This window comes from Sardina pilchardus, chromosome 10, assembly GCF_963854185.1.
Source record: "Sardina pilchardus chromosome 10, fSarPil1.1, whole genome shotgun sequence".
In the NCBI taxonomy this organism is placed as follows: domain Eukaryota; kingdom Metazoa; phylum Chordata; class Actinopteri; order Clupeiformes; family Clupeidae; genus Sardina; species Sardina pilchardus.
In genome coordinates this window covers 32,676,753-32,704,003 of record NC_085003.1, presented here as the reverse complement: position 1 = coordinate 32,704,003, position 27,251 = coordinate 32,676,753, and the positions used below count along the sequence as shown (strand labels likewise).

The 27,251-nt window shown below is 44.2% G+C and overlaps 1 protein-coding gene across 1 annotated transcript; it reads right to left on the bottom strand.

The window, feature by feature from the left end:
- Positions 1 to 175: 175 nt before the first annotated feature.
- On the bottom strand, positions 176 to 27,251 carry LOC134094370 (receptor-type tyrosine-protein phosphatase beta-like). Its single transcript, XM_062547868.1, has 35 exons — positions 27,126 to 27,251; positions 26,289 to 26,696; positions 24,207 to 25,429; positions 21,331 to 21,604; positions 18,924 to 19,199; positions 17,436 to 17,696; positions 16,958 to 17,218; positions 15,259 to 15,528; positions 14,752 to 15,015; positions 14,245 to 14,505; positions 13,706 to 13,972; positions 12,607 to 12,870; positions 12,021 to 12,284; positions 11,563 to 11,826; positions 10,964 to 11,227; positions 10,367 to 10,636; positions 9,346 to 9,609; positions 8,832 to 9,098; positions 8,171 to 8,455; positions 6,998 to 7,276; positions 6,494 to 6,643; positions 6,108 to 6,354; positions 5,290 to 5,387; positions 5,013 to 5,118; positions 4,203 to 4,280; positions 4,005 to 4,022; positions 3,448 to 3,529; positions 3,212 to 3,302; positions 2,746 to 2,822; positions 2,521 to 2,655; positions 2,304 to 2,426; positions 1,927 to 2,090; positions 1,668 to 1,803; positions 1,379 to 1,499; positions 176 to 1,120 (listed from the first exon to the last, which is right to left on the bottom strand). The coding sequence occupies exons 1-35, from the start codon at positions 27,175 to 27,177 to the stop codon at positions 1,098 to 1,100; spliced, it is 7,887 nt and encodes a 2,628-aa protein (XP_062403852.1). The 5' UTR covers positions 27,178 to 27,251; the 3' UTR covers positions 176 to 1,097.

Sequence of the window (27,251 nt, the reverse complement as noted above, 5' to 3'; positions counted from 1 at the left end):
AAGAAGTAGATGAAGTGTATCGATACTATCATGGAAACAAGACCTGAAAAACGCAATATCTTTTGAACACATTGTAGCTCAATCGCATGTTAGAGCTTATACAGTAGTCACCTGACGCTGTAATTCTTTTGAAGAATACAGTGTTTATTTGTAATAAAAATACATTCTCAGTAGCAAGCTTACACTGTTGGTATTACACTTCAATACAAAACATCTGTTGTGTCATATACAATATTTACATAGCCTGTAATGAAAAATGAATGAAAGATTCATGTTCCTTTCATTTTAATGAATAGGCACCAGTCTAGCCAGGTTATGTAACATAATAACATAAATATACATACATATGTAAACAGAATATATAAAAAGATTTAATGAAGAGTTAAATAATTCAATAATTTTGGTAAACAACAATAGTCTAATGTGCAATCATGGCTCCAATCTTTAGCATACCAAAGGCATCCAGTTGGTAGAAAATTTAACTTTATGCTGTCAGAGATTCACTTCCTTCGTCAACATTGGCAAATACATCCCTGAATGAGAATAAACCCTGAATGAGATGAGATACTGTATGATAGATGACATGAGGATTTGAACTTTTTAGCACCCTTGTCACTGTCTTCAGGATAACATAACAGACATTAGTATTGACAGTTGAAAATTATAATCGTGGTCTACTTCTTAAATTCAAACCTCCCCATCACAATTAGTTCGATTTTTAGACCACAACATCCTTTTCATGGCAGTCTATCATTATTAGATCATCAGATGTAGTCACTTACAAATTAATATCAGTATAAAAGTCTCTACAATGTATGTGCTGTATGATTACACCCAAAGTATCACAAATATGTTGTGCAATAGAAACTGATACATGTGTATATACATTTTAGGAAAGCAAGTATATACAAAGATCTGTTACACTTAAATATTTTAAAAATGCCTTCATAATTAATGCTGCTTACAACAATCATTCATATAGTATAAAAATAGAATTGCAATACAGCCTTTTAGTGCTTTCTATAAATTTGCAATGTGATTTGCCTACTCTTCATCATCCACTTCCTCTTCCTCCTTGTCAGTAGTGTATACAATCATTAGCGTCTGGCGTACACCTTATCTGTTAATAATGAAATAAAGGCAACACGGAAGAAAAATGACTGTCACAAACTGCAATTTCTAAGCATAATAGACTTGAATGGCTGTAGTTGCACGATGAAGCACACTATTGTATCTATTTATGATTCTGTTTCATCCATGTTTCAATATGAATTGGTTCAGTTAAAACTCATTCTTGTGTTCAAAGAATGTAATAGCATTAAGGACTTGGTAATGCTGCTGCCCACACAAATTAGCCTGAGTTAAAGAACATACTCACCACAATGGTAGTCTGGATTCACGTTCTCATAAATGGGGTACAAAGGGTTCTCCTGCTCGTTCCTCAGCTTACGAGCCCGAAGCACGTCCCGCAAACACTGGTGGAGGTATGCATACTGACACTAAAAGGCAGAAAACACCACATGTAAATATAAATTCACAAATTTGAAATGACAAAATACAGTTCAGCCATGTTAGTCTGCTACAGTATCCCAGATACTGCGCTGTGCTGTACTGCACTATGCTGCTTTGCGCTGTGCTGCATTGTGTTGACTTGAGCGTGAGCTGACCTCTGTCTGCACCATGTGAGAGCGGTGCACCCTCAGGTCAAACACCGCCCCGTAGAGGTCCACCGAGTCCTTGGAGTCCAGCTGCTGCAGAAGCCGGTCCAGAGCGATGAAGGTCCCAGTGCGCCCCACTCCAGCACTGCAACGAGGCAGCAACATCAAAACCAAGTCATCGCCTCAAGCAATTAGCACTCTGTGCACTACAGGGAGACGATTGTGCTCCTCAGACACGGTATGAGTGTCTCCAGTGCTCTGAACCCACCTGCAGTGGACCACTGTGGCCCCGGAGCCCGGGGTCCTGTTGATGTAATCTCGGACCGTTCTCACAAACTGAATGAGGGACTGTGTGGTTTCCGGGACGCCGTGGTCTGGCCAAACGGTGTAGTGAAACTGTCGGACCACCCTGGTGAAATTCAGCTGATCCTCCTAGTCAGACACAGTCACCATTTAGTGTTAACAGGATTAATGAAATGATGATATAGTGAATATCAATTTATGAGATTCTGAGACAGTTTCTGTCAACGTATATCAATGACCGATTATTCATTTCAGAGACACAATGCCTGAGATGATCTTGCAGGAAATAATTGTGAAGTACTTGGCATGAGGTACAGCTGTAAGTCAAGGAACATTACTTACGCTGCATATCTTAAACTCTCGGATTGTCCATTCAGGAAGTACTGATTCCGACAACATCTGAACGATAAGATCTCCATAATAGAGAGCATCCTGGTCAAAGGGCCAGTAGTGGTCACACTTTACCTGTTAAGAACGTAACATTCACGTCAGGCTGGTGCCATGAAAAACAGAATGAATAAATAAAGTGAAGATCATCTTGAAGGGAATCTCTCCTCACCCTTCCTTTCTCTACACATTGTGTCACCATGACAACATTGTGCACATTATGTTCCCACACCATCTTCCAGAAGTCATCCTTGGTGCCAGGCAGTGGTCCCTGGGTGGCGATATACTCACGTCTGAAGTTATTGCCCTAAAACAGACACGAGACGAATGAGTCCCAGCACACCTCACACATACAGTACACGCAGACAAACCCACTAAAATGTTAATGTAATCTTACAGGAATGTAGCTGGCATTGATGTAATCAGAACAGGGGTCATCATCCACATAGGAGAGCTTCACCCTTGTTGAGTCATCTGTTTCAGATAAGAGATTTAAGATAGTTAAGTTGACATGAAATGCAACCTCTGATATACCCCTAAGCGGTGGTGTAGTCTAGTTAGCTGTAGTGGGCATACTGTAATGTAGTTTAGTTAGTTGTAGAGGGTAAACTCTGATCAACCATTGTACCTACTGTATCTTTGCCTATTTTAAGTGGGTACACTGAGAAGTGAGTATACTGCATAGTCCTGCGTTCCACATAGACTACACCACTGCCCCTAAGAGTAAGTAAGTAAAACGTACAAAACCAGAATGCCCTGGTAATTCATTTCACATTTGATCTTGATTTTGATTCCATAGGGTACCAAAACATTAGCTCTCTCTTCCCCATCCCCATGTACAGTAACAGTGCAGACGGACTTACAAGGCAAAATGTTATTGTATCTGTTTTTCCCTCTGTTTTCAGGCAGTAATGCTGTGTCCATTGGCTGGTTGCGGCCAACATCTTTCAGATCCTGAATAAGAGAAAGCACGGCAGAGAGGAGTTTTCATCTGGATGTATTAAAGCGCCATGGGTTCCCAGCATCATTAATATAACGTGATGTTGAGGACATGGCTGTGTACTTTAGCAAAATGTTTGAGTTTTCAGTGGGCTCCTACCTCAAATTCTTCCGAAAGAAGGTAATTGGAGTCCGCCTGTAACTTGACAAGATGGGACTCAAAGTGCAAAATTTTGATTGGGCTGTGGAAGGGAGGAATAGTGATATCACATTATGAAGAGACAATGGTATTAATCAAATGGTAATGATCAAATGAATGATAGATCGAATAGAATCAGCAGAATTCAACAAAATGAATAAAATTAATTCTTTATTTATTTCAGACAACGTACAGGTGCATCTAAAATAAAAATAGAATATTGTGGAAAAGTCAATTGCCATGCCTAGACAGAGAGTTTAAAGGCTCAGGACACCATTGCCAGTGTTTTAAATTAATCAACTGATTAAAGCTCATCTCAGGTCGACAGGTCTGTATAATACAATTTTTATTTCATTGGACCATTTTGAGATTCTAGATATTTTTTTTATTTCCATTAGCTATAAACCATAATCATACAGTTTATAAGATTAGCATAATCAATATGAAAAGGAACTTTTCTATGATATTCAATTGTTTTAGATGCATCTACATTCATGTATAATGAATCAATTAATTACCTTGAAATGCGTCGATTCCTGAGACAGAGAAGGGAATAAATTACTAAATGCAATTACAACCACATTTCGACTGCATGCAAAAAACAGCTCTGTGCCCACACTCACTAAACCATCCAACCATTCACACTGAACACCAAATAACTTTCCATAATCTGGGACTAGACCTCTAGGGAGATTAGAGACCATGATCTAACTTACCCTCGGTTGGCTACGTGTGTTCCTGAGGCTGGCCGCTCTCTCCTCATGCTCATCCTCACCACTGGCTCCTGTACACTCCTGTCACAACAACACACACAGCCGCCATTCAGCACACGAAACAAGCACTTACGCAGAGCATTGTTAACGGTGAAAAGTTAACTTCCTACAAACCATAGTTGTTTTCGTGTCAATTTTCCCCATGTAAAGAATTTGCGCCTCGGCTGGTAGTTATTGAAATGCGTTTTGAGAGCAGCGGTGGAAGTAGGCATGAGGCTGAGCATCTAACAAAGCAAGTCCTGGTAACAGGCTAACACTCCTGCTAATATGGAGGTACTGTATGACGCAGAAAGTGAAAGGCCTTTATACAGTTCTGTTCCCACCCCTTGTAGGAGTGCCAGGAGTGCCTGCAGGGAATGTGGTTGCTCCTGTTTGCCTCCGCACATTTGGCCCGAACTTTAGATGCAACCACCCTGTGCCCTATTGTGGCTCTGTAATACGTAACAACAGCCTGTGCAGTTTTACTGTTTTACTCATGGCATGACAAGACCTTACGTCACCCACACCACCTGTTGAAGGTAACTGGGCAAACCCTCCTTCCTCAGAACAACCCTTTCACCTGCACACGATGGGCTGGGCCAATGAAAGTAATCGATGTTGCAGTGAAGAAATGTTTCCGCATACGGTATGAGTGATTTACTGACGTTTTTTGGGCTTCTAAGAAAATGACTAGCACATTTACTCAGGTCTGCACCTGTAAGTCTGAAAGAAAAGCCAGACTGTAAGAGCAGTCTGCCAGTACAGGGCACTCACACTTTGCGAGCCTTCTGCCTGCATATGAGCAGGGCTGCCACACCGATCATGGTGGCAATCAGGAACAACCCAGCGCTCACACCCTCAATGACTCCACTAAGAGGCTCTGTGGGCAGAGAGAGTCAGGAATGTTAACTATTGGACAAGTACAGAAGCATTATATCATCATATTAGATATATTAACTTACATCACTCATACCTAATGCATCATGCTCATTCAATTTGATCAAGAACGATTGAAAACAGATAGACTAGAGAGTCCTTATAGTTGGTTCACCTGCTTCTGTTACAACTGGCAGTGAGAGATAGGTGTCTGTGTAGAGTGGAGGGGAGGACTCCTCATCAAAGAGCTGAGTGAAGGCTCGTACACTGAGTCTGAGAAACAGAAATATAGTTTTTTATTAAAAAAGGGGCTCAGATAACTTCTTTCATATTTACATCTATCAATTGAGCACCTAAGCTAATTTATTCATTCACAATTTACTAAATCGTGCACACATTTTCCAAACTGTGCTCTCATTTTATTTTTTGTGAAATGAGTGCAGTGTCATAAAATGAGACCACAATTTAGTATAATGAGAGCACTATGTAGTAAAACGAACACACAATCTAGTCCACAATTTTTTTTAAATGAGACCACAGTTTTATAAAATGAGCGCACCATTTTACAGTTTACAATTTACATTCTCACGATATACAACATATCTTTCAAGGACACCTCCCGGTCTCTGTAACTGTGTTAATGTATGTACTTTCTATTTTATTGATGAGACCAAAGGCAATTTCCATGCATGACATGACAATAAAGTCTATACATTAATTTATTCACTCATTCATTCATTCATTCATTCATTCATTCACTCATTCACTCATTCATTCATTCATTCATTCATTCATTCATTCACTCATTCATTCATTCATTCATTCATTCACTAATTCATTCATTCATTCATTCATTCATTCACTCATTCACTCATTCATTCATTCATTCATTCACTAATTCATTCATTCATTCATTCACTCATTCACTCATTCATTCATTCATCAATATCTGTGCAACTAAGCCCTCTGTACAGGGTTCAGGCTCTGCGCTACCTGTATGCAGTCTTTGGCTTGAGTGGTCCGTCACAGAAGGCACTTGGATCCGGCTCAGGGGAGCAGCTTCCTCCAAGGCACTCCATCCCTGAGCCCAGGTCCATCTCAAAGTCCTGGGAGCTGTCCGGTCCCTCGGCACAGTTGCTGGTGAAGTAGCTGGTCTGGTAGGTCTTCACAGAGCTGTTGAACCTGTACTCCTTGTAAGAGGGCAGCGGGTGTTGCTGCCAAGGCTGCACAAACTCATTGTCTGAAAGGGAGATTATGCAGAGGAGATAAGGAAGCCATATTAGAATACTCACATTCTATTTGAGAGTCCTGCACTATTTGGTATTTGGTATCTAATCTAATACCTTGATGACGTATTGGTCACTTGTGCCAGCGCTTACCATCAGACTCGGTCACAACGATAGTGAAGAACTTCACAGCTCCGTTGACGTCGCTGAACCAGCTGCAGTTAAACTTGAAGGAGATGGTGGACTTGGTGATGTGGGTCGCCCTCTCACTGACGCGAGTGGTGAGTGGGGGAACAGGAGGCCCTGAGGAACATTGAGAGTGAGCTACTCACTGGACTTAAAGTCGCTCAAGTCAATCCACAGTGCCAATCCTACATCCCAGCACCATCTCATCCCACCATAAAATGCACACATTAGTGCTTTCAACAATATGCAACAGACAAATCATTGAAGCAAAATATACAATGGGGAGGATAAGTATTTGAACCCATGCTAAAGTTGACTAAAAAGAGGAATATAAAATCATCTTTTGACAACTGATCTTAATGCTTCAACTCAAAAGATGAGTAAAAAATCAAATACATTCTTCAAATATATACTGTATTACGAAGAATATATAATATATCAACAGTTATGTGCTATCAAGGGAATTCTCACGGTCAATCATGGTGATGACACTCTCCTCCGCCGCCTCGCTGGTCATGCTGTCGGAGATGGCCTTGATGGAGACGACGTAGCGCTTGTGCGGCTCCAGCTGCGTGATGTGGTAGAGGACGCTGTCGCGGCCGGTGCGGCGCGAGTAGACCAGCCGCCGAGAGTCCTGCCGCAGGCACTCGATGGTGTAGGAGTCGAAGTCGGCCTCCGGGGGGCTCCAGGAGCAGGAGATGGCCGTGGAGTTCTGGGGACGGCAGTGCAGGGTCTGGATCCGCTGGGGCTCTGGAGAGACAAGACAGGGTAGAACCAAAGATCGTATAGTTACTAAGATGAATCATAAAGGGGTTTTTCAATGGAACAAAATAGCAGCACTTCCTGCCTCCTAAAGGGGCGTGTTCAGTGACGAAATAATCGGTTTAGAAAGGTGTAAAATTATTTCTCCCATATAAATACCTCCGTTTGCCTCCTAAATGGGAGTGGCAGTTGCGTCACAATGAAACCAGAATTTACCCTCATATGAATCGTCTCGCTTTATAAACCGTCTCTGGTAGAACCTTACCTCAGGGACAGATACTTCTCAGAATCAGAATCAGAATCATCTTTATTGACCAGGTTTGTGTAAACAAACTAGGAATTTGACTCCGGTTAATCTTTGTTCTCAAGTACAACACTCAACAATAACATAAAAAAAAAAAAAAGTAAGAATAGAATAAGGGCAGTAAGGCTATGTATAAGAATAAGAATAAATACAGTATGTACATTTAAAAAATAAATAGATTCTATGGGTGGGATAGGGTAATGCAATTTTCTCCATACTCAACACCTGTGCTCTCACAGATGGTCCATGCTAACAGGTATTTTTTTGTTCTACAGAGAAGAACTGTACGTATATAAGCTTTATTTCCTTAAAATGCAACTGACACTGACGATTGGCAGCTTGAAATGTCAACGTTTCAGACTACAGTAAAGACAGTGGTAGAGTTGCTGTCTGACAATCGCCCCTGGTGACTCAATCTGAGCTTCTGTTAATTAAGTATTAGTCACCTTTACCTTTCAGTTACCCCAGATAAAAATTGGGGATTGGGAAAAATTGAGCCGAGACTGTGTGTTGTCTGTCTTAAACATTCCCTCTTTCACTGCCCCCTTCCCCACGCCAGCCACGTCATGACCACCTACTGGTTCTGATGCTCTTGTAGATGGGTGCGCTGTGTGTGGGCTGCCCCGACCCAGAGCCGCTGACCGCACGCAGGCTAAAGGTGTAGAGGCGACCGGGATACAGGCCCTTCAGGATGCGGCTGCCGGACGTGCGCGTGTGGTAGGGGTTGAACACCGACAGGTGGTCCTTGGGAGTCCACTGCAGGTCAAAGTCATCGTAGTCTGTGTTGACCGGTCCACTCCAGGTGATCTCCAGGGAGGTGTTGGTGATTCCTCCAAAGGTGAATGAGGTTGGAGACATGGGTGCTGTGGAAAGGGGAACAGGAGTAATAAATTCAAGTGGCTGTGACTTTTCCTGACCCTACACGGTATTTATCACCGTTTTATTGCGGTCGGATTCGATTTTGAAGAATTCAAAGAAAAGGAAATGACAAGATACAGTACAGTATGTACCGCATCAATGGAGTGACACGGATGACATAAGTGGTGAAATTCTGGTTTCATCAAAATCCCTTGTGTACTCACTATCACTGCCCTGTATCATTCAACATCAACATCAAGAGTTAGGCGAAGCACAACCAACCATTACTGGCTGTCAAGTTCAAGCATACTGTAGGTAGTGATCAGAAAAGCTGCACCCTGATGGCTCTCACTGGCAGACCCTGCCTCTGTCTCCTCTCACCTGTCCTGCCCTCCGTGGACGCCCGGTTGGTGAGCTCTCCACTGCGGGTGAGCATGACGACGGTGTAGAGGCGCCCGGGCACCAGCGCGGGGAAGGTGTGCTCACGGCTCTCGGGCGGAAGCTGCTGCTCGGCATGCTGGGAGCCGTCGGGGTTGTAGATGGACAGCACGTAGCCGCTGAACTCCCCGGCTGCCCGTTCCCACGCCAGCCAGAGGCTCTGCGTCTGGTTCCCGGTGCCCGCCTGCAGAGACGTCACGGCAGCAGGGACTGAACACACACAAACAACACACACACGCACACACACACACACACACACACACACACACACACACACACACACACACACACACACACAGATAAAAGGAAAGTGGTCAGACGGATTTAGAGGTTTTTGCATCTGAACTCTTCATATATGCAGTATATACACATTCACATACAAATAGAAAATGAAACACAAATAAAAACTTGTTTACAATGATTATACTGCTACTGACAAATAAGTTAGAGATCCCACCTGTCCTGGCCCAGATAGAGGAGTCATTTTTCTGGTCTCCACTCCTGGTCAGGACCACCATCTTGTACAGCGCCCCAGGCCTGAGGTTCTGGAAGGAGCACTCCAGGGTCTTGGCCTCGGCGTTCTTGCGGTCGTGCAGCACCTCGTCGCTCCTATACAGGTAGATGTCATAGCCATCAAAGTCGCCCTCTGGTGGAGACCAGTGGAAGGACAGGCTGGTGGTACTGTTGGCCTTGATGAGCAGGTCGTTGACCGCAGCAGGACCTGGAATCACACAAAGGGACACTCTGAAGCGCTCCGCCCGATCCTCTCATGTGCAGCATACAAAATGGGATCTTCAATCACACATGTTCGCTTCCATAAACATTTTTATCAAAGCAACTTGTACATTCATGATGTAAGTGAAAGTGATAAGCAAGACAGCTCCGTGCCCATCAACAAGTCTAAACTGCTTAGAGCTATATTATTTCTGAGTTTAGGCATGCTCATGAAGTCAAGTAAAGTCATGCAGAAGAAACATGTATCTGACATACAGTTGATACAATATTACTTACAGTAATCAACCTATAATATAAAATGCATACATATCTTACATCCTGTCTTCTGCTAGAGACCAGAGTAAAAATAACAGCTTGTGTAACAGAAACAGGGAACCTCTGCTTCAGCGGTTCTCAGCTGAGCTAACATAACATTTCGCTGTGGACAAAGGCGTCTGCTAAATAACCATAACCATAACCATAACCATAACCATAACCATAACCATAACCATAACATAAGGAGATATTGGGGGGTGCTGTGGCGCAGCAGGCTACAGCGCTCGTACCATATGCGGGTCCGAGTGCCCACGGGGACCCAGGTTCGAATCCGGCCTGCGGTCATGTCCCGATCCCACCCCATCTCTCTCTCCCACTTGTTTCCTGTCTACTCTTCACTTTACTATAACATTAAAGGCAAAAAGGCCAAAAAATATCCTTAAAAAAAACAAAAAACATGAGGAGATATTTATCAGGCGACCACGTACGGGTTCGTCCCTCGGCAGAGACCCCCTGGCTGGGGATGCCGCCGCTGAGCGTGTGCACCAGCACGCGGTACTTCCTCCCCGGGGTGAGGCGGCCGAAGCGGTGCTGCGTGGAGCCGGCGCCCTCCGAGCTGTTGGTGACCAGCGAGCCCCTCTCGTCCAGCAGCTGCAGGCTGTAGCCGTCAAACACGCCCCACCCGGCCTGCCACCACACCAGCAAGCTGCCCGTGGTGTGCCTGTTGTCCACTTGCAGGGCTGTAACGGAGGATGGGACTGGAGAGAGAGAGAGAGAGAGAGAGAGAGAGAGAGAGAGAGAGAGAGAGAGATTGTGTGAGAGAAAGAGATCATGTTTCTTTGCAACAATAATATTACACCTAAGAATACACTGAATCTGCACTGAATTCCATGACATGAATACAAATGCATCTAAAATACTCAAATCTCTGTATCCTGCACACAGTTGTTTGTTTAAGTTGTTCAGCACTGAACTACACAATTGTATATACAGATGTTGCATCGTATTATCTTGCCAAGCACTTGGACTACATGGAACATGAGGAACAGCAAAAGTTGACACGCCACAGACTACTAAGCACTCACTGGTCCGCCCGGTGGCCGTGCTGTTGTTGAGCAAAGAGCCGCTGATGGACTGGACGCTGATGGAGTACTTCTGGCCTGGCTGCAGGTCGTGGAAGCTGAGGTGATTGACGTGCTTGGGCAGGGCCCTGGTGTCCGGCTGCCGGCCAGGGCCCCACAGAGACACGTTATAGCTGTCCACGTCACCCTGCCCTGGCGTCCAGTTGATCTTCAGGCTCGTGCCTTGGCCCTCGTTACTGATGTGGATGCTCTTCACTTTACTGGGCACTGATGATGAAGATAGTCACAGTCAGGGCTCAAACTAGCCAGGAAGGAGCTAAAGAAGCTCTTTTAATATTTATTATATTTGCAAAAAAACAAATACTTAAACGGATGCACTTATATCCATTTACCTGATGATTTAAGAGAAAATAAGTTTTATCGTTTAGCATCTCCGTGCTCAGTGTCAGTTCTCTAACTACAGTAGCTGCCATATAACACAGGCACTCACAATGATGTTTCTTAACAAGTCTGTGTCAAAATAGTCAAAAAGTCCAGCACTGAGTCATACATTCACTTGTTTAGCATTTAGCGCTTCAGTGCACAGGTTCTGACTGCCTCACCTGTCCTGCCTTCGATGAACTTGGCTTTCTGGTTGGGGCCACTGAAGGTGGACACCACGATCTTGTAGAGGCGACCGGGCGTGAGGGAGGAGAGGAGACACTCGGCTGTGGTGCTGCTGAGCGTGGTGGGGGGGAACACCCGGATGTCGTTGAAGAGCAGCTGCACCTCGTAGTGGTCCACGTCTCCGGGCGCCGGGGCCCAGGTCACACGCAGCTCCTCGGTGCCCTGGCCGGCCAGCGCCAGAGACCGCACCACCGCAGGGACTGAAGGAGGAGAGGGGGAGAGAGAGAGGGAGAGAGAGAGAGAGAGAGAGAGAGAGAGATAGAGAAAGACGAGGTCAGTAGAGTGAGTGCTAGAAAACAGATATCAACGTCATCAATGCATCCGTGCGTGCTTGCGTGCGTGCGTGCGTGCGTGCGTGCGTGCGTGCCTACTACAAAACATATAGAACACTCACATGTTCTCCCATCCGTGGCCGCACTGGACACATATTTGCCGCTCCAGGTGCTGACGATCACGGTGTAGAGGCGTCCAGGATCAAGCCCAGTGAACACGCACTCGTTCTGGCCCTTGGCCACCGTCTGGTTCTGGATGAGGTTGTTGTTGTGCTTGATGCCCACCTGGTAGAAGTCAAAGTCCCCCGCAGCGTGGCTCCAGTACACTCTCAGGTAGTCGTCACGGGCATCGTGGATGGCAGATGGCTTCTGCACCACAGAGGGCTCTGAGGTGGGCATCATGGAGGCAACAGGACAATGAGTTAGTAAAGCGGTGGCTAGTGACAGATGATTGATAACTAGTGAGAACTCCACATGACAGTGTCCGTTAAACACAAGCGAGTTGTGCTTTTTGAAAAAATAAAATGAAGTGCAAAAATGTTCACATTTAGAACTCCACATAAAAGTGTTCGTTAAACACAAGCGAGTTGTAGTTTTTGAAAAAATAAAACAAAATGCAAAAATGTTCACGTTGTATTTATTGTTAATTTATTTATTGTGGATAGAATGAGCCTACAGCCAAATAGCTATCCTAATAGTGTGACGTACGGGTGCGCTCCTGCACTACGGTGTGATTCTCGTAGTTGCCGCTGCGTGAGGTGATGGAGATGTTGTAGAGGCGCCCGGGCACCAGCGACTTGAAGACGCACTCGGGACTCGACTTGGACACCACGGCCGAGTGGATCGTCCGCTCTCGGTCCTTCAGGGTGACGAGGTAGCTGTCAACGTCCCCTTGCGACGGGGACCAGGACACGCTGAGGAAGTCGGTTCGGCCATTGTTGCTGACCGTCACCTTCTGGACGGCAGCAGGGACTGAGAAGGAGACAGAAGGTAGAGAGAAAAGGAGCAAGAGAGAGAAAGAGAAAGAGAGAGAGACATGAGAATGAGACAAATACCAAACAAAAAAATAAATACACAGACCTAAGAAAGATGAGGTCTTCTATCAAACTTTCAACAGTCTCTGGCACACAACGACTCAAAATAATATCACATCCTTCCTCAGAGAAAAAAAACAATAGACACAACAGGAAGCCTCGATAAAAAGACCTTGGCATTTTGTGCCGCATACTCTGTGCTTCCTGAAAATTCCGGCAGCATTCCAGCGACATTATCCGAACTCCTTTTAACCCCGGAGAAAACACGACCGCTGTCAACTCGACACTCTGATCGTTGTCAGCTCCAAGGCATTTAAGTTGTGAAGGCTACCCTTGTGGTACAGTATCTTCCTGTTTCTTTCACTCTACTCCAGTTCTGTTTGTCAGAAATATGCTTACATATTCCTGAACTGTTGCACCCCCCTCCCCTTTCCCAAGATTTCCAAAACACACAGCCAAGGAACCTTCATATCTCTGCATTCTTTTCTCAGGGAAGACATCAATCAAGAATTGGCCAGTTAAAGAGATCTCTCAGCCTCGGATAAAGAACATTTTCCAATCAGGTATGCATGCATCCATGCCAGATAAACAAATGACATAACATACAAAGTGCTACAAAGACCCACCAAAAGGTTTATAAATGAATAAACAAACACTCATCTGGGAATAATTCATAAATCATTGCTAAATCGTAAACAAAAACAAGGAGAAAACAAAGTAGAATTGAACGTGTGTTCAACCCACATGCAGAACAGACCCAGTATGGGTCATACCTGTGCGGCCTTCTGCAATAGTTTGTCTGGAGGACTGGCCATTCCTGACAGTGGTCACGACCACCCTGTAGAGGGCGCCCGGCTTGAGAAGCTGGAAGTGGTAGGATGAGGTGTCTGCGGGCACGCTCTCGTTCTTGATGACGATGCTGTCGTGGATGAGGAGCATGCGGTACGAGTCGATCTCTCCTGCCGCGCGCTCCCAGCTGGTCAGAAGGCTGTCAGTGCGGCCCTCGTTGTCCACCTGCAGGCTGGTGACCTCAGCAGGCACTGGACAAGTGCACACACACACACACGTGCACACACACGCACACGCACACGCACACACACACACGCACACACACAGTGAAGAAATACAATTGAATTCATTCTTTGTATGAACATTATAAAATCATCCCAGCACCTGAAAGACACAAATCCACGAGATGCCATGCCTAATGGTTTAGTAAGTAATCTGAGGTAATAGGCAGAAGTTGATATAACTGTTTTGCATCTTCATTTTTAACAAAATCTACTAACAGCATTTGAATATCTTGACTCACTTGTTTGTCCTGTCACTGATGCAGTGTTGTTAAGGTCTCCACTCCTTGTTACCACCACAATGCTGTAGCGCCGCCCGGAGGTCAAGCCACTGAAAGTGCACTCTGTCAGGGAGGCAAGGAGCATCCTCCGAGCCACCTCCGAGTCCTGGAACTTCAGCAGCACCGTGTAGTTCTGCCATTCTCCCACAGGAGGGCTCCACCGAGCCCCGAGGGACGTCTCGTCACTATGGTGGACAGTCAGCTTCTGAACAGGCCTGGGTGCTGAAATAGATTGAGGAGAGTGTAGCGAATTTTAATAAATACAAGGAAGCAGGTGATGGAAAACTACATCCATCATACATCTACAAGAAGGGACAAAAATGCAAAGATTAAGAGAAAGAACATATAAAGTATCACTCAGATGTCTAATTTGCCATGTTTACTCATTCAGTCTGATCAAATGTCTATATTGACTTAACATTAACAGTCTAGCGGTTATTGAGCTAATGCATGCTCATATTTATGTACCTAGTCTGGCTTCCGTGAACGCAGACGAGGACAACTGTCCACTCTCCACAGCGACGGCAGCTTTATAGAGCCTGCCTGGGACGAGGTTGGGGAACACACACTGTCGAGCAGGCTTCCCCTCAGTCCTGTTCACCAGCACAGATGAGCTGTTGAGCAGCAGGATACGGTAGCGCTCCCACTCGCCTTTAGGGGGAGCCCACGTGAGCCTCAGACTCCTCTGGTCATTGAGCCTCTCCATCAACAACTGAGCAGCCTTCCCTGGTACTGGTGAGGGGTAAGAATGTATTTATTTTGTTAACTTCTAAAACGGACAGTTCAAGCAAATGAATATTGAAATTAATATTAAAATGGAACCAAACCACCATGACATGTCATAAAATAGTCAACCTATCATTATCATATTTGGCTAACGCTTTTTAACCAAAGCGACTCCCAACAAGGGAAACAGCATTATCATCTGGATCATCTAGAATGTTCTGGGACTCACCAAGTGAAGACTGGACTCACCTGTTTGGCCACTGGCTTTGACCTCATTGGTCCACCTCATTCTGCCGCCCTGTGTCTGGACTGACACGTCATAGGTCTTTCCAGGGATCAATCCGGTGAACACACAATCTGTGCTGGTAAAATTGATGATGCGTCTCTGCTTTACTTGGCCACGGCTGGACAGGACGACCATGTATGACCTCCCGCTGCCCGGTGCCGACTCCCAGGTGGCTCTCAGGCTGTCCTGGCTGCCGTTGTTCAGGAGCCGCAGATTGGACACAGTGGCAGGCGCTGAGATAAGAGAAACCAGCGACAGTAAAATTCAGCATCATTCATGGGATGTTTTCATTTATTGTCTATTGTAGCTCATAGGCTTGTATAGGCCATGTTATGAATAAAGGTCTGCATACAACTTGGTCACAGTTTGAAGCGTAAACCTCATAAAGAAACCCAAACCCCAAGTCTGTTACAAATACACTGTCAATATGGCTTTTGTCAAATTGCTTCTATTACTTTACATTACATTACATTTAGCAGACACTTTTTTTCCAAAGTGGCTTACATATGTCAACTACTGTACAATACAAGGGACTACACTGTCCCTGGAGCAACTTGGGGTTAAGTGCCTTGCTCAAGGGCACAACGGTCGAAGCCGAAAATTTAACAACTTTCAGGCTAGTACACATTAACCCAGCTCCGTAACCACTATACTACCACCGCCCCATTTTATATTACTATTACCAGATTAAACCTTTCACATGCACAATACAAACATGATTGCTTATGACCTTTTTAACACTAACGCATGTGGAAGCCTCATCAAAGCAATACTGTCCTCAGCAACCGAGGAACAGTTCTCTCTCAGATGTGCGCCAGCTCACGTACACATGGAATTATTAAGAAAGAGTTCCTACAAAGAATAGACTATGGAAAAACTGGATACAGGTGGGGGGTGATGATATCAGAGACGGGGGGGTGGGGGGGGGCATGATTCCCTGGGACGCTGCTTGTTCATTGCCAGCCACTCCGGCGGGGGAAGGGAGGAGTTCTACAGCTGAATATATCCTGGAAAGAGTGATAAAAATGGCTGCGTTGGGGGGGGGGGGGGGGGGGGGGTGGGGCTGTTGCTCGATGTGGGGGTGGAGGGTGGGGTGGAAAGCCAAACAAAAGAGCAGAGTGGTTTTGGCGAGACACGCTCCTTTTGTGCCCGCCGTGGTCTGACACCTGCACTCGACCCCAGAGCGAGGCCAGGGTGGGCAAGGGTGGGCAAGGGTGGGCAAGGGTGGGCAAGGGTGGGCAAGGGCCGCCCACTTCCCCTTCGCATGTCACAACACAGGATGTCGGACATTAAAAGGGAGGCAATACAGATGACTTCTTCTCCTTTCTACACTGGCCAGTTTTGATAGAGGTCAGTGAGAACAAAGGCCCTTTTCGAGTGAGAGAACTAGTCCCTTCTAGTGTCTACAATGTGAAATGTAGCGCTGCAGTGATTTTATGCAAGCATTACACTATTCATCATTTATAGTGTTCAGTTTACCCTTAATAATTTGAAACCATCAAGCAGCCCTTTAAGTGCTGCCTTCAACTCTGATGATGTTTGTCTGTGTGCATTTGTCTTGGCTATGGTTTATTTTTTTAGTTGTGAAATCCAGTGGCATAAATATAAAGGCAAACGGTTCAAGAACAACTCTGACCCAGGTTGCTTTTGCATTTGTCTCACCTGTGTAAACATCCTTGGACACTGAGCTGCTTTGCGCCATCATCGATTCGGCCACCACGGCTACTTTGTAGAGACTTCCTGGAGTCACGCCAGTGAAGGTATGGGAGGTCACCCCACTTTCCAGGGTGACATTCTGGACCAGAGACTCCTTTTCGGTCAGCAGGACCCAGAAGTGCTCCGTTCGACCAGGACCAGGCTGCCAAGACACACTGACATTGCTGGAGGATGGTGAAAGCTTCAGGCCGGTAATGGCAGACGGAGCTGAGAAAAAGAACAGAAGTTCATAACACTGTGTGGATGGATGTCTACAGTCAGTGTTCACAAGACTGTGTGGATTGATGCATATGCATATCTACTGTATATATGACACTTTGTACAATATAATCTATTGTAATGTATGTCTGTCAGTGAGTGGTTTAGACCACAGCTGGTCAGGTCATTTAACTGACTTGAGAAAGATCTGTGATTGTACTCTTACCTGTGAGAACTTCTTTAGTGACTTGATCACTTTGTATGCCCATGGACTCGGCTATGACTGCAACTCTGAACAGAGTTCCTGGAGTCACAGCAGTGAAGGTATGGGAGGTCACCCCTCTGGCCAGAGTAACATTCTGGACCAAACTATCTTGCTCGATCAGCAGTATCCTGATATGTTCTGTCCGACCAGGACCAGGCTGCCAAGACACGCCCAAGTTTCTAGCCGACGCAGAGAGCTTCAGTGCAGTAATGGCAGATGGAGCTGGAGAAGAGAACAGTGAGATGTACTGTACATGAAGTATGATGATGTAAGAAGCCGGTCCTAATTTAACTCCCCAAACATAAAACGTGAGGTCGGGAAATTCGGTCTAGACTTGTTCCATTGAGAAGCAGCCATGCCCAAACCAGAGCAGTTTGCACCAATCATTTTGTCTAGGGGGTGGGCTTTATTCAATGATGGGCACATGAGCAACAGTGCCTAGTCGATCACGTCACCTGAGCATGCTTCGGTTGATTTTGTTAACACAAAAGGTTGTAGCTAGCCTAAGCTACTTTTAGATTTCTCTATCGTGTCTGTTGTACAACATAGCCTATTGACAGTGCAATAACTTTTAAAAAAATAATCAAAAGGGAAACTAATCTAAAACAGCAAGAAGATGGATGTTTTGGTTTTCCTTACAGGATTCATGGTAGGTTATTTCATTGCTCTGATTGGTTGGGTCTATCCAATCAAGGCATTTCCCCCCTTCTATCAGATTAAATACGCCCTATAGTCACATCTCAGTAGAGCAGTATCAGATTCAAATTCTGCCTCGAATTGAGTATGACTACGTCAGGCTATTTGAAATCAGGAGTAGGAACAAAATCAAACCAGGGCACAGGAAGTTAACATAAAAGATAAGTTCTTCCCACCATGACTATTCTTAAATAGAGAACATAATTTATTTGCACAGGATTCCCTAGCGATAAATCTAAATGAGATTTTCTACGAGACCGTGCAATGGAACAATGAAAGTGTGTTGGCTCGGAAGAGATTCTGCAGGTATAGGTTACAAAGTTCAAGCAGTGCACTGACACACCCGTCTGGCCTCTCCAGCCACTGAGTGGACAGTATGAGTGTACTGTACATGTCTGGAACAACATCCTGTTACTGACAATAAAGAGGCAAACCAGACGTGTAGGGCAGGCTTTATACTACTTATGTACAAAGATTTTTGGTCAATGAAAATGTTCCAAAATACACCGAAATGTTGTCACAAATAAATGGCACAAATAATTGAAACAGAAGTATAAAACTTCACATCCCAGTTTTTTCTTAATTACGGGCATCCACACTTTAGCTATACTACAGTATTAAGCGCACATTCACTGATTTTTTTTTAAGGTCTATTATGAAAGTACTTAAAATGATCGATTATTCATTCTGACCAATGGCAGGCTTCATTCTCTGCTTTTTGAACCTGCAGGCTAGAGTGCAAGGTTGCTGTACCTGTGGCTGCAGTGCGGAGGACCGGCTCAGACAGTCTGTCCCCAGCGAGAGCTTGCAAGCGCAGGGTGTAGAGGGTTCCGGGGGTGAGGGCAGTGAAGCCGGACTGCGGCGCCGCTGTGCCCATCACCCTGGTGGCCCGGCGGTCAGCCGAGCCCGTGCCCACCAGGCTGAGCTCGTACCAGTCCACCCTGCCGCGCGGGTGGGACCAGCGCACGCGCAGCCCAGACGTGGCATCTCCGTCAAGCTCGACCACCACGTCTGTGGGCAGACCTGGACCTGAGGGGGAACAGGGGAGAGGGACATTGTCTGAGGCGACTCTCTCTTCTCTTAGTTATTCACTTTACTCACTTCATCAGAAACTGTAGAGGTGCTAAAGGGAGAAATCTAAGCAATGAATAGATAGGAAGATATAGGTACAGTAGGCTGCACATTTCAAACAGGGCTGTGGGAAAATCCAACAAATATCCACAAAATGGAACAGAACTTGCAATTTGCAAGTTGTTATAAATGTGAAAGTCAACGTTGATGACCACCAATTGTAAGCAGCACTATGGAGTTGTGTAAATCCTTGTGAGTACACTTCATAATGTTACACAACAACTCCTATGTAAATCCTTGTGAGTACACTTCATAATGTTACACAACAACTTGAGTTTAAAAAATATCCCGGGGCGGCCTGAGCTTCCTTTCTTTGTGCTCGGCTGTGGACTGGAGCTGCACAGGCTGATTGCTCTGGCAGATAAGATTGTTTAGCCACTATAGAGAATGGACAGTGCTTCTGTGGGGAGACGTAGTGTAACGTATGTGTGTGTGTGTGAGTGTGTGTGTGTGTGTGGGGGGGGGGCATCTCTAGCCAGAGAGGGACTCTTGCAGGAAGTGGACAGCGAGCCCTGACCCTGGGGTAGAGCTTGGACGGAGGGGGGAAAGTGGAGTCTCTCGCCCCCTCGTCGACTGAACCCTACCTTTCTCTGACCGCTTCCTCTCCCGGAGGCTTGCGAGAGCAAAGCAGCCCTACCAAAATGCTATCATCAAGCAGAAAGAACGATACTGAGTAATACTGGTTCATCTTTTTTTTTTTCATGAATTGTCACAAAAGAGGCTCACCCTGCTGTTGCTGGCTAGATTAAAGGTGTGCAGAAGTGCAAAGGGAGAGCGATGTGAGTGACCTGGCTGGCAGGAGTGCACACACACTTGACGCTCGCTCCCTTTATCTAATCTATCTGCCTCACCAAACAAAACATTGCATCCGCTGGAACGAGGTAACAATGAGAGGGGGGAAATGACTGGGGAAAGGGAGATCTTTCTGGAAACAAACACTTCAGATTAGATGCCCAGTTGCTGACCTCTGCTCTACCAACTCTGAAAGCCCATCACTAGATTCCAAGGCACCTCTCTTTCCCTCTCTCTCTCTCTCTCTCTTCTTCTGCCCCTCTCTTTCTCTGCATCCTCTCTTTCTCTTTGTCTCCCCTTTCCTCTCTACAAGGACAAGAAAGGGTGTTTATCATAACAATGCTAGATACATCTCCAAATTTCCATAAAAGGTTAATTTGAAGGGAAATAACATCTCATTTTTAAATTAATGCCGTGAATAATGCATGTTGATTTAATTTAAAGATCCTGAAATCCATTTCAACATGTCCATTTTGTTGGTGCTGGCACAGGTGACATGTTACAATAATTCAACATAAATAGAACCAATGATTCACAGATGCTACATGCATACATAGAGTTTTGAGTAGCCTACCAGCAGACACTTTAATGAGCATAGTCCTACACTTACTAATCCTACTCTCAAACTCTTATCCAGATTACCTTCATTTTATATGGTTACAGTGTGCAACTTGTTTGTGGCAGGCTATACTCCAATCATAATTAGGAATGTAAATCACTCTAACAAAACAATTCAACATGTGGTCAAACATTTTCCATTCAGCTTCACTCTGACATTCCAAGTGAATGGACAAATGACAGCCATGCCATATATTAATCATAGTTACAGTATTCATCGAAATGTATGCTCATATTCAAAATGAGTATTGCTTAAGCTTATATCTGTGACCTTGCATGCCTGGTGTCTGTATATTAGTTTAAGTAATTTATCATATTTATCAACAATCATCGTATCAACTGAGATACAACAACAAAAGACAAAGGAAAACATTAGGCAATGATTTAGGCAGTGAAAGTGAAAGGCAACTAACAATCAAAGAAGGGCTAGTATTTTAACAAAATCACTTATTCCTCTTCTACCTACATCACAGCGACCATTATGTCCATTTATTGGTGACAAGTACCCTCTATAACACTAAATGCATTTTTAACATTTCGTCGCCAGTTAATGTGCTTAAAAATCTTAACTGATATTGTTATATATTATTAAGACATTGAATTAATTTGTCATTCTTACCTGTTTGCGCTGAAACATTTGTTCGCTCTCCGTCAGTCTTTGAAATTATTTCCAATTGGTAAAGGGTGCCAGGATTGAGATCATTAATTAGACACTGAAAATGTTTATTGTCATCTTCCGTCGAATGGCAGTCCGTTTCAGGAGACACGCTGCTATAAAATACGCTGAAGTTGCAGCCTTCTCTGATGGTGGTTAGTTTTAACTCAATTCCATCAGTGCTGGCACTGACTTCAGTGCCATTTATCCAACATCTGATTGCCTCCGTCGTTTCGGGCTGCAAGTAAAACACAAATAGACATTGCAATTCGCGGTGATAATGCAAACTCTAGCTCCGAGTAAAGCTTGAAACATATTCTGACTAACCTTGACTTGACTCCACACCATAAAAATCATAAAATATAATACGTTCCATGTCAACATTTCGGTGTTTTATTCGCGTTCGCAGCATAGCCTAAATGATATTCAGTATAGCTCAAAAAAAATGGTTTACATATTTGAATTTATTCCCATTCATTTTCGGTGTAAATCCAAATAAATGAGATGAGATTGCAGCCTTCCATCCCCTGACTCCCACATCGTCATTCAGCTCGTCCTCCACTTTGAACACAGCCCTTTCACACTTCCTGGACAATGACAAAGTCTTGAATAGTATCCAAATTTTCAATCTCGATATCTAAAAGGTCTTCAATTATGCTGCAATTAGAATAATTCGTGGGGGGAAAAACATCCTTCATGCGCGCAAAACATCCTTTCTCAGTGTTTGTCATGACTTCGTCACGGGTTAATTACAAAGAGATAAATCGAATGTTTTCCAAAGGTTCATGGTCTCAAACTTTCACTTGACTCTATGACACCAGCACCTTGAGCAGTCGCTCTCATTCCCGTCACCCCACCCTTCTTTCCTTCCTGATGGGGGCTTTTTCTGATACACAATGTCTTGGGCTTGGCTGCCAGCCGGACAGCAAGGTTATGTGAACTAAATTCATGTTCAAACGACGAACTTTATAAACACTGTCTACATTTTAATGTTTCCTTTCATTCTAATCAGCAGGTCTGTTGCTCTGTAGTGTAGATTATAATTGTCTTTGTCTGTAGGTCTGATGAATAAAACATTCGCATATAAAGTTCTGGTGGTGTACTGTACACTGAAGCTATTTTTGTCATGTCAACAATGAAACTGGACATTCGTAAATGGTGTATAACTTTAAGAGAGCACAATGCACTCAGTGGTAACTGATGCATTAGGCAAACTGACTGGCAAGCTCTTGACAATGTTAATTTGCAGCCTCTGAAAACTGAGATAACCTGGGATTTAAAATCAGATTCTACCTAACTGGAAGGTTCTCTATTTCAGACAAACGTACAGTATTATGATATGAATGCATATTAATGATATTAAGATTAATACTGTTATGCACTGAGATAATGTAAGCAGTCTACTTTGCAATTGAAACAAAGAATATAGAAAACATGAAAATATTAGGCCTAATATTTATATGAAGAACTGCCCGAATGTTCAAATCAACCAAAGGAAATATTAAGGATAAACTTTTAATTTACACCAACACCTGGGGCACTAATTTGAATTATGGGTAAAGTGTTAAGTCTGACTAAACTTAATGTTAAAAAACATAAGTTAAATCAATTTGCATATTATACACCATGGCTAGACCTTGACTGCTCCCACATACCATACACCATAGCTACAATTCTAGCATGAAAACTTTGGTTGTTGATAGACTTTACACTTGGGCCACCATTTTAAATTATGTATGGTATTGGTATTGGTGTAATCCTGTGTTTTAGCACGAGTGATGATAATACTGATCTCAAATGGCATAATGGTTGCTATCACTACACCACACCTTTAATAAGCCTGTCATGGTCCTATTTCATACAGTTCAGATATAGCAATTCCCTCCCAACTTTCCACCACTATCTCACAAGAACACAGTTCATGCTTACATCAACACAGCCAATTTCGGGAAGACTGTAGTTCAACATTTTCAGAGTCAATACATCCTCATGTCAATATTGAAGACACAGAATGGATGAACTGAGTATTTTACCCTGTTCGCTGAGTATAGAAGGAATGACTATTGGTCTGTCAAAAACATACTCAGATGCTGTTTGATGCTGGGGATCCAAGTGGCCCATTTCAGCAGGTATCTAGCACCCCCTCATGGTTATCTGGAGCCCACATTACATAATAATCAAGTTAGCTTCATGCTGATTGGCTGCCTTGCAGCTGAAGATTGTTCACTGAAGTTTGCCTACAAAAAAGCTACCATCTTTGCCCAAATAAGGAGATCCGGTATCTTGAGATTTTTTTTCTATGGGAAAATAACATGGGGATTTTCAATTATCGCACCTATTAAACTCTCGCGGGGATGATGACATTAAAAATGCAGATGTTTTTCGCTACATAGTTTTGTCCGCTGCCGTCTAGTGGATACTGTGATCTTCGGTAGGTGAAGACGGCACACTTTGATCTTTGCTAACCCAGAGCTAACTTACAATGCAACTTGCCATAGGCAGTTAGCTTCAATTAACTCCCGGAGCTCCTTATATGGGCAAAGCTTTGGATCCTTTTTGTAAGCAAACTTCAGAGGTCTATAGGCTCCAGCAACTTCTTCCTGAATCTCCAACAAGTATGTGGATTGGGGCAGTGTTGGTTCGCGTGTGGTTCGCTTGTGTCACAGTCTGTATTTGTTCAGAATCACCCATTTATTGGTCAATTAAGTCCAAGACTTAGGCTACTTGTGAGACAATCATGTTTACTGTTCATTGTTTGCAGCCAATGCACCGAACTCAAGTCAAGATAAAAATCTTTAACTAATATTAGTGAGCTAAGCATTTGATGTAGGCCTACTTACCGGCTGTGTTGTGGCTATGGTTGTGGTTGTGGGAAATGTTGTGGTCGTCAGAGTTGTTGAAGGAACAGTTGTAGTTGATGGTGTAGTAGTTGTGGCCTGAGTCGTAGTGGGCGTAGTTAAGTCTGGGGTGGTTTGATCCATGGTGGTGGTCATCGTTGCGGATGTGGTTATCAAAACAGTTGATGGGTTTGGCTTAACGGTGGTTGCATGTGACTCAGTAGCAGCTATAGTTGGCTGAATAGTTGTTGTGATGTGATCAGTAGTGCTTATTGGGATCTCAGTAGCTTGATTTGGGAAATGAGTAGCCCTGGATGTAGGTGGACTGCTGGTGCTGGGATATGACGCAGTAGTCGGAGTAGCTGTCCTTGTATACAGTTTCGCTGTGGCTGTAGTGCCTGGAGTTCTTAATAAAGGCACTCTTCTGGTGGTCAGAGGGGGTTTGGGTGTCATGGTTACCTCAGCTGCTGAGGTGAAGCGTCCTGTAGTAATCTCTGAAACTGTGGTAGAGGTGGTCGCTAATGACACGTCAGTTTCAGTCTGTGCTCCACCGTCAGCTGGTGGGCTGCTTTCAGGTGCCATGGTTGTCAGAGCCTTAGTGGTCACCGAGTCTGTCGCGGTAGTGGACGCTAAGCTATAACTGAAGGGAACTGGTTCAGACTTGGAGTATGAGAGGGGAGACATTTTGGTGCCATCCATGTGGGAATGTGTGGTTGGGACACCTGCGGTGAAGGTGCTGGATGCATCTGACATCTCCGGAACTCCATCAGATTCAGTCTCGGAGGCAAGGGCCTCGGATGAGGCTGTTTTATCCACCCCAAAGCTGTGGTGGAACACCGTGGAAGAGCTTGTAGATAAGTCCGTTCCTTCCCCTGTGCGTCCAGCTTCAGTAAATGAGGTGTCCGATCCCATGACGGTGCTGTCACTTCTATTTAAAGCTGCATTCGGAGTTACTGGTCCAGACTCAGGTTTGAGATCAGTGGCTAACATCCTCCTGGTTCGAGGCCTCACCGTATCACTGGAGTGCGTGACCTCTCTGGTCTGAACAGTCACAGGGGCTCTTAATGTTGTGATTTGCTGTGTGGCTGTGTGAGTTGTCTTAACATGGTTTGTATTTGTCATAAACATTGGCTTGGAGGATGTGTCGGTGCCTTCCGAAGATATGCTAGTATACGCAGTGGAATTATATGCTGTTGAGAATGTGGAAGTTGAAATTGTTGTGGGACCTATAAAGAGAAAGACGTTATGAACTACTGTAAATGTATTCATCTATCCTGACACGACTAGGTCAAGTAGACGCATCAAAAATAATGGCACTTTCTTTCACATTTCCTGTACATTTTTATGATTATTGTTGAATACTTTTTAATGAATAGGCGTCATAGTATGGATAGTAGTAGCATATCTGAGTGTCACTTCTACTTTGAATTTGAATAGAAAATACAGTATGCAATATAGAAAATACAATATGCAGTATGTATTTACAAAAATTGTAGGAAATATCCGTGTGTACTGTAGTAGTTTGTTAAATGCAACTGCTCTACTGCTTTGAACTGCTTTGTGTTGCCAGGCCCTATCATGTCTTCACCAGGTCTAAAGTGCAAAGGGAGAATTGCTATTTACAATATAGTATTAGTATAGTATTCGTGATGCCCGTCAACAACATTAAAGGCAGACATCATGGCACAAAGACAGAAATGTGCAACAACTTTCCTCCAAGATTAACTGTTTTCAATTTCTATGCGCGTCTGATGATAATGCGGCCAATCGTGTGCTAGAGAGTTTACAGGAAAGACCAGTGCTTACGATATTCCTGTGACGGCTGACCGAGGCCTTGAACACAATGTGCAAGGAAACTGACACCAGGAGTGTCATCCTCTGCTTTCCTATGCAGAGGTTTAGGACTTTTCAGTTCCCCTCGAAGTAGCCTACTCGTTTAAAAGCTTGAAACTTAACAGGCCTAGCCTGTTTAAGAAGTTTAATGTTCCCAATGTGTTAATAACCGTGTCAGTGTCTAAACAGAGGCCTACGTGTAACCGGGATGTTATGAAATTGTCTGACTGAGTAAACTTATGATTCACTCACCTTTTATTTGGCAAAGGGGTGTCGTTATACGTTCTCCCGCTTGATCGACGTCAAGTCTGGTCCATCTGGAATACTGAGGGTTCCTTTGAATAACAATTCGTATGCCTTGTTTCTTTAGATACAACGGTTTGTCCACTAACCCAAATATCCCCCATTCATCATAGCATTTCCATGCAGGTGCTCTACCACAGTCGTTGAGGCTGACCAGGCGAGCCCCAAAGGGCGACCCGCTCGGCTCTGGCCATAGACACTTGGATGATTTTATGTGGTAAAGCTTCATGTCGCCTGTCCACCTCCATTGTTGAGCGGGTCTGGTACTGTCACACGCACCGAGGTAGACAATTTCGCCTGTGTTTAGTCGGGACAGGCACAATCCTTTTGGGTCCATGAACTCAATAAGAAAACTCACTGCGTACAAAAACAAACACAAACGCTGCCGTTAAATTACCAATAAATAAGACTTTCCCAATAGCCTACTGCATCAGTGAATAACACTGCCAACAAGCTTTGGTGAATTAAGAATCTTTTTTTATTTTCAAAGTTGGCCTCTTGAAAACTACATCAGGCAAATTCCATTGGCTGGTTTGGACGGTTTCTGGTGTGGTGTGCCATGTCTAATATATTTACCAGCTCGTGTAGACTAGGCTACATGTTGACTACCCTTGCGAATAATAGTTATTTACTTGATGGACTTTGACCTAAAAATCATATAACTGACTGCTGAGCTAAGTATGAGTCGAATAATGTTACTTTTGTGATGTAACCTTATCAATAAACATTGACAACAACAACAACAAAAAACACTCGACAAACGAGAACTACATAAATATAACTCACGTGTGTCAGAAAAACGCAGTATTAGCAGTAGGACATAAAGCAGAGTATCCATTTTGAGTTGTAACTGACTCTCTGACGCTCACTGGTTCAGATGAGCAAAGTTGAGGCGACAAAAGGAAATGCGCC

Excerpts from the sequence above, each read along its gene's own strand:
- LOC134094370 (XM_062547868.1), bottom strand. The coding sequence starts at position 27,177 with ATGGATACTCTGCTTTATGTCCTACTGCTAATACTGCGTTTTTCTGAC. Across the intron at positions 15,529-16,957 it reads GTCCAAGGATGTTTACACAG|CGCCTGCCACTGTGTCCAAT; the intron begins GTGAGACAAATG and ends CTCTTATCTCAG. Across the intron at positions 11,228-11,562 it reads GTTCATCGAAGGCAGGACAG|TGCCCAGTAAAGTGAAGAGC; the intron begins GTGAGGCAGTCA and ends CTTCATCATCAG.